The following is a 14,653-nucleotide window of genomic DNA, read 5'->3' as shown; positions in this document are numbered from 1 at the left end:
TTCCAAGTACCTACTTTCCTCATCTTTAAAAATGAGGAAAAGAACCAAGGTCCCAGCTTGCTTATTTATACATCAAAAATCTGCAATTCGAGAATCTTTGTCACCAGCAATTGTAGCTTTGCTAGGTCAAACTGTAGCCAATCAGGCTCTGGAATTCACTGTCTCCTGCACCCAGGAAAAACTGACCAGCAGCTTGGACAGACTGTGGAATAGATAGTGCTACGCACCTTTGTCCTCATGCAGATCAGTGGAAGAGCAAATGTACTGTCCCTTGTGTGTGCAACTAGAACATTGGAAACTGCATATATTGCTCTCTTAGGACTTTTTAGCTGCACCTTCATCATGTCTTCATCCAATGATTACACAGCGACCATCAAATCAGTTGGGCCATTCTATCCTGACATTTGCATCAGTATGTAGCTGGTCTTTCTCAGGGCCACCCTCATAAAGCTCACCCGCCAGTAGTAGATCTGGCTCCCTCCTTTGAACAACATCAACTTTCCACTAGTCATAGTGAATGCACTTCATTGGAGCTTCAGGGTAGCTAAAAGAGCCCTTAGAAAATATACAATTGGGCAATGTCTGGGTGACTACATTGTTTTATGGCAATTGTTGAACACAAAGAACGGAACCTTTGGATAGTGTGTGCGGGTGTGCTGTGGTTCCACATTATTGTCAGAACCTTTGTTTTCTGGTTTAATCTGTGGATTGAGAAAGGAGGAAGAAAGGATGTCAGAGTGTGCTGCTTTTGGAAGGGTTTGGAGAGAACTTCATGCCAGTGGTAGTTGGTAATTTCAACCTGCACAAGTTGTCAGTTTGTGTTGCTTGCAATTCAACATCTTCTTCACAAGAACACAAGAAATAGGAGCAGGAGTAGAGCATATGGCCTGTAGAGCCTGCTCTGCCATTCAATACAATCACGGCTGATCTTGGGCTTCAACTTCATTTTCCTGCCCGCTCCTTGTATCTGGCTATCCCAGCGTTAAAGGTATTGAATAATGGAGCATGCACAACCCTCTAGAGTAGAGAACTCCAAAGGTTCACAACCATTTGAGTGAAGAAATTTCTCATCTCAGTCCTAAACGATCACCTCTATTCCCAAGACTGTGCCCCCGTGGTTCGACTCCCCAGCCGGCAAAAACAAACTCTCAGCGTCTAGCCTATCAAACCCCCTCAAAATTTTGTAAGTTTCAATGAGATCGCCTCTCATTCTTCTGAACTCCAGGGAATATAAGCCCAATTTACTTAACCTTTCATCACAGGACACCCCCCTCATTCCATGGACCAGTTTAGTGAACCTTCACTGTAGCGCCTCCAATCCAAGTATACTTTCTTAAACGTGGAGACCAAAACTGCGCACAGTATTCCAGATGTGATCTCACCAAAACCCTGTACAATGGTAATAAGGCTTCTTTATTCTTGTACTCCAATCCCCTTGCAATAAAGGCCAACATGCTATTTGCCTTCCTAATTGTTTGCTGCACCTGCATGCTAACTTTCTGCATTCCTTGTATGAGCATAAATAAATCTCTTCTAACATCAACACTTACAAGTTTCACATCTTTTAAAACATATTCTGCTTTTCTATTCTTACAACCAAAGTGAATAGCTTCACAATTCCCTACACGATACTCCATCTGCTATCTTGTTGCCCACTCACTTAACCTGTCTATATCTCTTTGCAGTCTCTGTGTCCTCCCAACACCTTAACTTTTCATCTATTTTGGTATCATCAGCAAACTTTGATACATTACTTTCTGTCTCTTCTTCTAAGTCATTAATGTAGATTGTAAATAGCCGAGGCCCCAGCACTGATCCTTGCAGCACTCCACTATTCACTGCCCGCCAATTTGGAAAAAGCCCCTTTATGCCCACTTTCTGCTTTGTATCCATTAACCAATCCTCTACCCAAAGAAAATATATACAATGCTGCAAAGATCAGCGGTAGCCAGAAGATTGAGAAAATTTTATTTTTTTAGTCACCCATTGCTGGTTTCTAGAGGGAGAAATTGGAGTATAAGAGAACACTAGCAAGAACTACAAAAACAGACAGTAAAAGCTTCTATAAATATGTAAATAGGTTAAAAAAAAAGTATGATACTGGGAATTAATAATGGGAAACAAGGAAATGGCAGACACTTTGAACAAGTATTTTACATCTGTCTTCACATGAGAAGACCCAAGAATAGAAGAAAAGCGGGGGGTGGGGAGTGGGAGAAAATGGAAGGAGGAACTTAAAACAATCACGATCACTAGAGAAAATGTGCTACGAAAACTAATGGGACTAAAGATTGACAAGTTCCTTGGACCTGATGGCCTGCATCTTAAGGTCTTAAAAGAAGTGGCTAAAGATAGCGGATGCAATTGTCATAATCTTCCAAAACTCTCTAGATTCTGGGAAGCAGGGTCAAAATATTTTTCTTTCCTGAGGACTCTTTTTGAGATTTTCTCAAGGGCCACTTTTTGATTTTCGGGGGCTACATTTTGGTTTTCAGGGACTTCTTCATTCTCATTAACTCCTTTTTTAGCTGATGCAGTCATGTGGCGACATTACCTTCTGTATATGTGTTGTTTTTTTTTTAAAAGAGTTTCCTTCTTTGGATAGATGAGATGGCACAAATACCAAACACTAAGAAAAGTACAGGTTAATCTATTTCAGTCCCATTGATTGAGGGTTAAGTATTGGGCCAAGACACTAAAAGAAATTCCTTATTCTTTCTTGAAAACTGCATGGGATCATTTAGATCCATTTGAGCAAGCGAATGAGGTTTTGATTCAACATTTCACCTGAGAGAAATAGTTTCTGGAATGCTGAACTCCTTGTGTTGCACTGAAGTGCCAGCCTAGATTATATATTCAAATCTTTGGATTGAGATTTGAACACACAATGTTCTCAATCAGAAGCAAAACTGTTACTAGAAGGGTTGAGTATGTTCTCCTGGGAACATTGTTCCTAACTGACATTGCAATGAAAGCAAATGTAATCACTTGCAATTTGTTGACAACATTAAAATAGGGAGCAGTAGTAGGGAAACATTATGTAGGAAAGATTTAGAGAATCATATGTTGAAAATGGGCAAAGTTAAATGCAATACAAAGTGTGAAGTTCAATATAAACTTAAAGAACAATATATTTCATCTCTCTGCCAGGCACCCTGCAACCCTTTGGTCTAAAAAACACTGGACTTTAGCAGTATCTTCATTCTCAAATCTATTTCAACTCACATCTGATCCCCCAGGTTTTAAAACTTTTTTTTGAAGTCTTAATATTTCTATTCTGTATTTAAATGAGATTATCAATTACATCATTCTGCTGCTAATCCCCCCTGACTGTTTTTTTCTGTATTACTTTTCTGCACACTTGTCAGCATGCTTCTTTTCTCCCTCCAACTTCCCTTCCTTTCTGATTCTGCTAGTAAGCTTGCTTGTCACTTATTTCTGAGCTACAAAGGAAGGCCCAGCCTTAAAAGTTGACTTGTTTGTTCTCTCCACATATTCTGACTGACCTGTTGTATGTGTAGCAGGGCCTCCAGCAGTGGCCTCCCGTTCGTGGGGGAGAGTACTCAGCAGGAGAACTGGTTGACGCCTGTGGGCCCCTCCATGTAGGGAGCAAAGTCTTTGGCAAGCTGAGAGGCAGAGCCAGATGCCAGAAGGCGAGAGAGAAAGCAGCAAGGGCAAGTCCAGGACTTGTGAGTAGCTGTGCGGCAGGATCCAAGGCCCTGAATAGGGCAGCTTGAAGCCCCTGAGGGTGGCTAAATAACCAGGAAGGGGAATAGGAGACCTTGTCAGAATGAATGGCAGCACCCCTGAGTCTGAGAAACCTTGTGGAGAGAGGGGAGAACAGGAATACAACCAGGAGCAGCAGTTCAAGACTGGTGAGTCACTGCAACGAGGAGCTGAGGCCACAAATAGGACAGAGATCTGGAACATCAGCCATGAATATACTCTGTAAATGGTTTGTTCTTTGAAGTCAAGCTTGCCCTTGAGAGTTTATACTCTCAAGAGAGCTGAGATGCCGGTGGAATAAACAAACCTTGATTTATAACCTTTGTGAAATCCATGCGCTTGAATCTCACGTCATCCAGTGTTTTTTTGACTTTATTTTAGTTCTCCCACAGCGATGTTCACACTGCATTGAAGGGTAGTTGTTTTATAGAAATAGGGCTTTTACCAAGAAAGCATGATGGGGGCTCCTTCCTGGACATAACAGCAGCTGTAAATCCTGGGCCTCGGTGAGTGCAATGCCTCCGGTGGCCACCACTTCATGCCTCTGATTGACTGGCAGCTCTAGGCAGGAACCACAATCGCAGGGAAGGTCTGATTGCAGCCAATTAAGTGCCTGAAAGGCACTTGATTCCATCAGGCCTCTCAAATGGAACCGATGGAGGTTCCCAGCTGGTCCTCTGACCATTGGGCGAGACCACTGTTGGCCTGACAAAATTCTGGTCATAGCGTATTTGGATTCCTAAAAGGGATTCAATAAGGGGTGCCATAGAAAATGTTATTGCACAAGATAAGAGCTCATGGTGCTGCGGGTGATATATTAGCATGGATAGAGGATTAGCTAACCAACAGGAAACAGAGTTGGGATAAATGGGTCATTTTCAGGTTGACAAACTGTAACTAGCGGGGTGTCACAGGGATCAGTACAGGGACCTCAACTATTTACGATCTACATTAATGAATTGGATGAAGGGAGTAACTGTATCATCAGCAAACATGGCTGCAATATGAAGACAGGTAGGAAAGCAAGCCATGAAGAGGATGCAAAGAGTCTGCAAAAGGATATAGAAGGTTAAGTGAATGAGCAAAAAATTGGCAGATGGAGTATAATATGGGAAAATATGAGGTTGTCCACTTTGGCAGGAAAAATAGAAATGCAGAATATTATTTAAATGGAAACACTCTGCAGAATGCTGCAGTACAGCGGGATCTGGGCGTCCTTGTACGTGAATCACAAAGTTAGCATGCAGGTACAGCAAGTAATTAAGAGGCAAATGGAATTTGGCCTTTATTGTAAGGGGTGTAGAGTATTAAAGTAGGGAAGTCTTGCTATTACTGTAGAAGACATTGGTGAGACCGCATCTGGAGTGGTGTACACAACTCTGGTCTCCTTACTTAAGGAGGGATATACTTGCATTGGAAATTCAGGGAAAGTTTGTTAAGCTGATTCCTGAGGTGAAGGAGCTGTCTTGTGAGAGAAGGTTGAACAGGCTGGGCCTGTATCCAATGGAGTTTAAAAGAGTGAGAGGTGATCTTATAGAAACATATAAGATTCTGAGAGGCTTAATAGGGTAGATGCTGAGAAGAGGTTTTCCTCTCTTGGGAGAATCTAGAACTTGGAAGCACAATTTAAAAATACAGGGTCTCCCATTTAAGATGGAAATGAGGAGGAATTTCTTCTCACTGTTGTTAGTCTTTGGAATTCTCTTCTACAATGAGCAGTGGAGGCTGGGTCATTAAATATATTCAACATTGAGTTAGACATACATTTGTTCGACAAGGGAGTTGAAGATTATGACAGATGGGCTGGAGAGTGGAATTAAGGCCACAACCAGATCAGTCATGATCTTATCGAATGGCAGAACAGGTTTGATGTGCTGAATTATCAACGCCTGGTCCTATATCTTATGATCTTATAAACTATAGACCAGTTACCTTAACAGAGGTGATAGGAAAGAAAATTGGATCCTTCTCAAAGAATAAGAAAAACACCTAGAAACTGAAAATGTAATAAAAAATAGCCAGCAAGGATTTCAGAAGGGAACATCATGCTTGACCAACCTTATTGAATTTTTTGAAGAACTGACAGAAAGAGAAGTATAATGAAGGAGGTCAAGCTTTTGGTCACCTGCCCTAGTATCTACTTATGTGGTTTGTGGTCATATTTTGTTTTATAATGCCTCTGTTAAATGCCTTCAGCCATCATATCACGCTAAAGGCACTATGCATGTACAAATTGTTGTTACCAAATACATGAATGAACTGCAGATTGGCCAATGTGTGCCATACCAACTGCTACAACCTGGAAGGAAAGTTCAAGGCCATTGCTGACTTAGATGGCCACTGGTGATAGAGTTGAGCTGCAGCATTCACAAGCACTTTTCCTCTGAGAATCTATGGTGTTTGATGCTGAGTTGTGTATGGTCCCCACTCTCCCTCCTGATTTCTTCAAAAGAGTCCCACAGCCTCATCAACTAGCGGTGGCTCTCACTTGTTGTTGCTGCTCTTTCTCTTCCTCCACGAACACAGGGTATGTAAAACTGCTCAATTTTAATTAGACTTTCTACCTTCCAAGAGACAAAAAGCCGTTAACAACTTCACCCAATTATGGAACCCTGGAGAAATCAATAATTCTCAATAGCTCAGGTCCAACTATCCATCTGTTTACTTGTGAGTAACACTCCAAACACACTGTTAATGTCCAACAACATCCAGTTTCCTGTGTGGACTCCTTCCTCAATGGTAGCCCTTATGAATAGCCAGAAAACTGCAATGGGTTCTTAGCTACATAATACTATCTCTACTTAAGTAATACAGGCACTAGACACAGGCAGGTGCCCGATTGCCTGGCCCTAACTCTTCAAGGTGGTGGGTACCATGCAAACATGGCACCACCAGTTTAACCTCATTTGTGTTATCCTCCTGCATTGTTCCAGGGTGTCAAAACACAGTTTGGAGTTGTACAAATGCTGCAGTCTTGCCCTATTCTGTTTTTCTCACGCCAATGTTTTTAACCATGGTGAGAGAGGACTCTGCAGGCTGAAGCTTATGCATTCCATGTACTTCAAAAAGTCTGGCAGCACCTGTGAAAAGAGTTAATTTTTTCATGTTAGTGACCTTTCATCAGAAATGATGAAAGGGCACTGGGCTGAAATGTCAACTCTGTTTCTCTCACTACTAATGCTGCTGAGTGTTTCCAGCATTTTCTGCTTTAATTTCAGGTTTCCAGCATCTGTAGTTTTTTTTGCTTTAGTACGTACTTCAAGATTCCATTAAAAGATTCAGAAATGGACTCTATGAAAACCACCCATGCATTAGAATGGCTTGTTTTTCCAATTAACTTTATCCTTTCTGCTTAATCTTGAAAATGTTGACTCTTTCCTGGGGTACAATTCCACAGTTGCCAGTTCTGCACTTCACAAGTGTCCACTCTTCAAGTGTCGGAAAACTATTTTACCACGGAAGGCACCATAGCCATGCCTGATCATGTCCCCACTGTGCAATGCAGGAGGGAATCTTGTAATAATAATCAGGATTAGGAACCCAGGTGATTTTTCTCTCTCTAATACAGGGGTGCTAAAGTTAGTGTGTCATCGCTGTCAATGAAGCTGAGGTCACTTACCTTCGTATCTGGCACAAAGTCTGATCATGAAATTCAAGGTGACTGAAGGTCACATGTACAAACTTGCCTCTTTTCTTCCATTTTCATTATAGTATTTATGTTAAAAAAAACTTAAAACATATTCCAGCTATAAAGATATTAAATTTTAGTCAGATAGATGTAAAAAATACATTCCTTTCTTCAAAGTGTTCTTTTTAAACAAATGTCTTCCTGTGATATTAAGACCACATCTATCACTGTACATGTGCATATACACACATACTCTGAGAAAGATAATAATATAAACAAGCATGGTTTTGTTTCTGGACAGAATAGCTCAAAACAATTATTTTTGCCACTTCTACATACCTATATGTTGAATGAGGGTGTGAATAACACCGATGGCAGCATTATAAATCCCAAGATTCTTGGAATTCAGATTGTTGTCGACAATGGCAGGGAAAAGAATGTTCAGAACCTGAGCCAGATTATCCTTCAGTAATGGAATCATTTTCTGCATGGTTTCCAATGCCATCTGATTCACCTTGCTGTTGAAGTCATGCAATCGAGGTTTGAAAGCATCAAAGATCTGGAGTAGAAAGTTATATACATGCCTTAACATGGTAAGGAATATTATTGGGAATTGGATCTTTTCCTCATTTCACATTACACACGTCACAGGTCAGTTTTATCATTAATTTGATACATAGAGGCAGAATTGTTATACTGTATCTGAAACATGGCCAAGTAGGTAATAAGACTGGCAACTGAATACTGCAGGTAATGAGAGTCAAAAAAGGGACCTAACTAACAGAAGGATAGAAACATGGATTGAAGTTAAAGTCAAGAAGGGATGAATCACACTAATAGGGATATTATACAGACCACCTTATAGTGGAAAGGAGGTGGAGGAAGAAATACAAAACCAAATATGTGAAGTTAGTAAAAGACATGGAATAATAATCATGGGAGATTTTAACTACCAACAACTAGTGAAAGGGGTGCAGGGAATGAAGTTTTTACAATGTGTGCAGGATGCTTTTCTTACCCAATATGTAAAACAAACAAAGAAGGAAGCACAGCTTGATCTAGTAATGGGAAATAAACTAGAACAGACAAGAGAAACATAAAGCAGTATCTAGGAAATAGTGATCACAGCATAATAAAGTTTAAAATAAAGATTGAGATGAATGAGTGTAAGGCCAAAGTAGTAACTTAGAAAAAATGATTTTAAGGGGATGAGAATGAAGAAATATATCCCACTAAAAAGCAAGAACAAACTATACAGTAATGACACACCATGGATGAATAAGAAATGAGGACAAAATTGAAACTAAAGAAAAAAATAAACTAAGTACTGAGACAACAAAAGAGGATGAGAAAAGGCACATGAAAAGGCTAGGAAAGAAGTCAAGGGAACAGTTAAGAAAGGAAAAATAAACTTGAAAATTAAATTATCAAGAAATTTAAAATAAGAAGCGTACTTTAGTCACAAATAACAAAAAAAAAAAATCAGGTCAGGGATAGTGCCACCAAAGGATGCACATGATAAATTCACAGGTGAAGAAAGTGAAATAGTTTAAATACTAAATAATTACTTTGCCTCAGTATTTACCAGGGATACCATATGGCAGGCATGAGATTAGAAGTAGAAATCAAGAAGGACAGAAATCATTTAACATGGAAGGGGGCAATATAATTAGCCCAGGGGCAGCAAGCGAAGAGTGGTGAACCAGATGAATGCTTAAATCAGGTTGAGAGGTGGTTTGCAGGGGTGCTCCCAAGGTTCAATTATGGGTTCATTACTCTTTTCAGTTTTTATAAATGATCTTGACTTGGATGCAGAGAGAGGATTATAAAACTTGCAGATGATTGAAACAAGGCAGAATAGTAAAGGATAGCCATAGACTTCAGGACGACATACACGATGGTGAAACAAGTAGAAGCGTGTCAGGTAGGGTTCAATGCATAGAAACATGAAGTGATACACTTTGGGAGGAATAACATGGAAAGACAGGATTCTACAATTAAAAGGGTGTGGTGCGGCGTGGAAGAGCGAAACTGCGAGCAGGATGGCGTAGAAGGGCGTGGCTGCAAGCAGGGCAGCACAGATGTGAGGGTTCAGCGTGAAAGGGTGAGGCTGTGAGTGGGGCGGTGCAGAAGGGCATGGCTGCAAGGATTTGGCATGGATGGGTGAGGCCGTGAGCGGGGTGGAGCAGAAGGGAGGGGCCACAAGAGGGGCAGTGCAAAAAGGCGAGGGAGGGGAGGAAGGGCGAGGCCGCGGGTGGGGCACGGTGGAAGGGCGAGCAGGGTGGCACAGGAGGGCATGGTTGTGAACGGGGTGGTACAGGAGGGCGATGCGGTGAGCAGGGTAGTGCAGGAGGGGCAGCAGGGTTAGTTTACAAATAAATCATTTAATCTACTTTTAACTTAAAGCAATTCAAGTGGTTAGTTAAAAAACAGCCCCCCGCCTCACAGAAACTCTACAAGGCTTCAAAAGCTAGATTCATGATTCAGGGCTATTCATTTATCACAGTGATGGTTAAATTGTTGTTCCTAGATTACCTTAACAATGTTAATTTCAACAAGTTCCTGATTGTTTAGACAATCTGTTAATAATTGCTCGATTCCTCGGCTACGATCCCGAAAGTCCTTTGCACCCAATAGGCCTGTAATTTCCTTGAGGTATTCTGCATTTTCCATCAGGTTTCGTGGAGATGGTCTCCATGTGTAATCACGTAAATTAACTACTCCTTCTGTGATATCCCTGTTATAAATTAAAATCAACGCTACAATTTTAATTTCATATTTGAAGGAAATTTTCTGTAAAAAGCTTCTGTAAATTCAAAATGTAACCAAGCTGCACTCAAATAAAAAGCATTGTTTTTAAAAAAGGGGTCAATTTCTCAAAAATGATTTCCACTAGGAAAATGTTTTAAATTTTATTCTAAAAATTTATTTTATTTTTATTTAATCTTATTTATTTAATTTTTTTTGAGTACAGACCATACTCAACCAATCCGTGCTTGCAAAAACTTAAACAAAATGCCTGTTAGATGCAATTCCGGGATTCAGCAGCACTTGCTGAACAATCCCCAGTTTGCTAATAGCTACACTAATAACTAATTCAAGATAATCAGTCAAGCTTGTAATGTGGCTCATTTACACTTGCTAGAAGCGACATACATTCAAATGCAGGGACCTATTCTCTGCAAACAAAAGGAATATTTTCAAGCCTTTAGCCTTTTTTAAATTACCTAAGAGCCTGGGGAGTCTATAGCTCCCTGTTGCTTTCTCCATGAATCCCTCAGCCAATCAAAGTCAACTTACCAACCAGTCAGCACCCCTTTTCTCCTGTTGTATAAATTGTTGTGATCATTTGAAATTTTGCAGTATGTTTGTCCTGATGAGTGCAAGATGAAAAGTTTCGGCAATGTCTCTCTTTTCAGCAATATAACAAATTAATGAACTTCATTTGCAGATAATGGGAGTAAGCCTGATACTAGTTTCAATTCTGCACCGCCCATCCCATCCTGCATATTATAATAGTTGCATTGACATGTCGTATTCTACACACTGAATTCAAAGTATAAAATCGTAAACCCAAAGACATGAAATACTAGAAATACAGCCATCACATTATAAGATTCTTTTTGCAAATAATTCGTTATTGATTAACTGTAAGTAAATTTGATAATACCTTCCTGTTAAACTTTGTACTTCCCTGGAGCTAGATGAAGCTCGCATGCTCCCTCCACTACCAGGATATCGTCTGCCCTTTGCTGATGGGGTATCTAATGGCATTTCTCCAAGGCCCTTACAGAAATAAAAATGTAACGAGGTCTAATGTTATGAGGGAAAATACGCCAAAATACCAAAAACGTAAACAACTATAAACACAAATTAGTCATTACTTTAAAGCTATAGTATGACATTTTTTTAATACAGCAGCAAAGATATTTTCAAATATTTGCTTTAAGAATGACTGAACTGTTTACTGAGGTCCTTAAATACTAATCATATTGTACCTTTTGTCGAAGAGTATTAACAGTATCTCTAATATAAGGCAGGTCTCTGGGTGGCAAATGTTTTTCAAGCACTTTGTCAAAATCATGGTGAGACATCATAATAAACAGCATCTTACGTCCATAGTATCTGCAATATAGCAAAAAGTTCAATGCATCATCTACAAAAACTAAGTTACGGTGTTTCAATATTCTAATTACCAAATTACAAGCTATGCAACCCAGGGATAATGAACTACAATCTGAATTTCAATGTGTTAAGATATCTTGACAAAATTAAAACCCAAATGGGGTGCATCATACTGATATACTCAGGCTCTAACCTAATGAAAAAAATTTAAATCTAATTTTATGCTCAATAAAAAAATTTTATTTGCAGGCAAGCAGTTAAATTTCCTAAACTTGCTAAATTGAGTTTTATGAAATTAAGAAATCTGCCTAGAATTTCAGGCAATTGTCCTTGTAAGCTGTGGCACTGTCACACAGCAACCTGGAAGGTACTGTGCAGGCCACTCAAGTTGTTCCCTTTAAGATATCGTGCATATGTGGCCATGCAAAAAAATGTAAAGGTACAGCGCATGCAAATAAATGGACGGCGCACAACGAAAATTATTTAGAGGGGACATTGGCGACAGGCTATGTAGCTAAATAATCAAACATCTACCATTGATTTTGAACAACGTTTGCACATCAGAACACAAGAGGAGGATTAAAAAATTAGAATTTCTTTCCCATCTAAATGAAAACATTCACCCTCATTAACAGTCAATTTAATTTATTTTGCATTTTTTCTCTGTTCATCCAATTCTGCTCAGTTTAACTCAGTTATCATTCTCTTGGAAGCCCAGTTCCAGCCTTGGCTAGATTATACTTGGCTTACTTGGCATGTTTCTGGTCTCCATGTTATACACGGATATTAAAACATTACAGAAAGTACAGAACAGGTGAACAAGGTGTTACTAGAATTGAGAGGATGTAACTATCAGGAACAACTGAGCAGGCTAAGAGGAGACTTATTAGAGGTCAAATTCATAAAGGGATTCAATAGTGTAGATGAGGAGAAACTGTTCCCACTTGTGAGCAAGTGCAGAACAAGGGGGCATAAATTTAAGATAGCTATGATCGGAGCAAATAAAGAATTTAGAAGGAATTTCTTTACAATGTGGCAAGATTGTGGAGCTCCTTTGTCAAATGGAATGACCGAAGCAGATAGCAGTGACACATTTAAGGGGATGTTAGATGCACACACGAGAGAGAATGTAGAAATATGGTGGCAGGATAGAAAGAAGCAATTAACATGGTCTGGACCTTGTTTGGAATATAAGCTAAGACACAGACCTTCTCTCAATCTAGCATCCTGTTGTCTGAGGGTTGCTAATTATGAATGCACAATGTCATGATATAATAGAGCCATTTCTATGTTGTACGTTCTATATAAAAATTAGTGTCCTGGAGAAAAATTGAATCAGTCCTAGAACTCAGTCTGTAAGTTGAATCACGACATTGTTCTGTAAAATTTATCAGTAAAAGACATTTACTTGCCTAGTTTCTTGGGATCCATCTTGTGCAAATTTTGCTACCGCATGTATAATTCGATCAGTGATATCTTTAATTCCAGATAACAGCCGTCCTGCTCCCATTCGCTCCACTACATTGGCAAGATGCTGTGCTGTACATTTCCTGACCACAGCATTAAGATGGCTGAACAAAAGCAATGAAGATACAATTAAAGAGCTGCTAAACCACATCTGGAGTACTGTGTACGGTCTTCTTATTTAAGGAAAGATGTAAATGTGTTAGAAGCAGTTCAGGGAAGGTTTACTAGACTAATACCAGGAATGGGCTTATGAGGAAAGGTTGGACAGGTTAGGCTTGTATCCACTGGAGTTTAGAAGAGTAAGAGGTGACTTGATCGAAAATTTAAGATTCTGAGGGGTCTTGATTCCTGCCTAAAATTCAGTATTTGTGTTTATTGAATTACTATTAACATTAGAGGTATGAAAAATAATACACAGAACAAGTTCAAATCCCACCTTGGCAGTTAGAGAATCTAAGTTCAGTAAAAGTTGCCATGAAGTGTTGGCCACACCAACCTGGTTGGTCATAACTGCCCAAAGTGAAGGAGCAAACCACTCAGTTATATCAAATGTTCTCAGTAAAGAAACGCCAGCCTCGTCAGTGGCACCCAAATTGCAACAGTGAAATGGAAAAAATTCGCTGATTATGAACATTGTAGGTTTACAGGCACCAGTAAGAAAAAACTTCTTTAAGTTACCATATTTTTTAGGAGAGACTTAAGGCTAACTAAAAATTCAAAAATATGTTATTTAGCGATGTCACATTCAGGCTGAAAAACTAATCTAGTGCTGATTCGAAAAAGATTTCACATGCTCTCGGGGACATTCTAGAGAATCAGATATTGACAATGGGAACAAAGAGTTGATGTTTGCCTTGTTAAGGAACTTTCTCTTATACTGGAAAATTGGAAAGACTCAATAGTACTAGGAGAAAGATATCTGATTTCATTTTTTTCTTTTAAATCGATGAAGTTAGATTATTGTACAGAATAAAATACATAGAAACATAAAATAAGATTTAATGTTCACAAGCAACCCCCTTTTGACCTCCATATAAAACATATCAACTAGAATCATTAACAAGAATAAAAAAAAATGCATAAAACACAGAAACGGTAACATTCTTTTGTTAAAATATACATATTAAAATAAATTATATTTACTTCAGTCCGCCATTTATTAAGGATGAAAGTGCTCGTGCTGGGGTAACATTCATGACCATCGCATTCAGTGCTTTGTCCACATCCTCTCGTATGAAGGCATTAGATTCACTTGCTTTGTGCAAAAGGATTTTAACAGTGTTGTCCAGCTCCTGATCCATATTCTTCTTGAACACTGTGAACATGTCTGCTAAACAGAGGACTGCTACTCGTGAAACGCCAGAGCGTAGATTTTTCACCTGTGAATAGGTTAATTTAGGACATAGAGTTAATTTTAGGGGATTCGGTATTATGCTACTGGACTAGTAATCCAGAAGTCTGGACTAATGATCCAGAAACACGAGGGCGAACCCCACCATTGCAGCTAGGGAATTTAAATTCAATAATGTAAATAAATCTAAAGTAAAAAGCTAGCGTAAGGAATGAAACTACTGGATCGTTGTTAAAAACCCAACTGCTTCACTAGTCCACGAAGGAAATCTACTGTCCTTACCAGGTCTGGCCAACTATGATCCACAGCAATATGCTCGCCACTAAACTGCCCCCTTGCCTAGCAAGCCACTCAGT

The 14,653-nt window shown here is 39.4% G+C and overlaps 1 protein-coding gene across 2 annotated transcripts in view; it reads right to left on the bottom strand.

Annotated features, from left to right (window-relative positions):
- Positions 1–14,653, bottom strand: part of togaram1 (TOG array regulator of axonemal microtubules 1) — a 148,165-nt gene that overhangs the window by 11,208 nt on the left and 122,304 nt on the right. The window contains exons 15-20 of one of the 2 annotated variants that reach the window (XM_078562321.1): positions 14,090–14,325; positions 12,892–13,050; positions 11,353–11,479; positions 11,025–11,140; positions 9,890–10,091; positions 7,694–7,913 (exon numbers count right to left, since the gene is read on the bottom strand). In XM_078562321.1, coding sequence (XP_078418447.1) covers positions 7,694–7,913; positions 9,890–10,091; positions 11,025–11,140; positions 11,353–11,479; positions 12,892–13,050; positions 14,090–14,325 — 1,060 coding nt within the window. The remainder of the gene's footprint in view (positions 1–7,693; positions 7,914–9,889; positions 10,092–11,024; positions 11,141–11,352; positions 11,480–12,891; positions 13,051–14,089; positions 14,326–14,653) is intronic. The other variant, XR_013579446.1, reaches the window with a different exon arrangement.

This window comes from Cetorhinus maximus, chromosome 18 (assembly GCF_964194155.1).
Source record: "Cetorhinus maximus chromosome 18, sCetMax3.hap1.1, whole genome shotgun sequence".
NCBI classification, from domain to species: Eukaryota; Metazoa; Chordata; class Chondrichthyes; order Lamniformes; family Cetorhinidae; genus Cetorhinus; species Cetorhinus maximus.
This window is presented reverse-complemented; position numbering and strand designations above follow the sequence as displayed.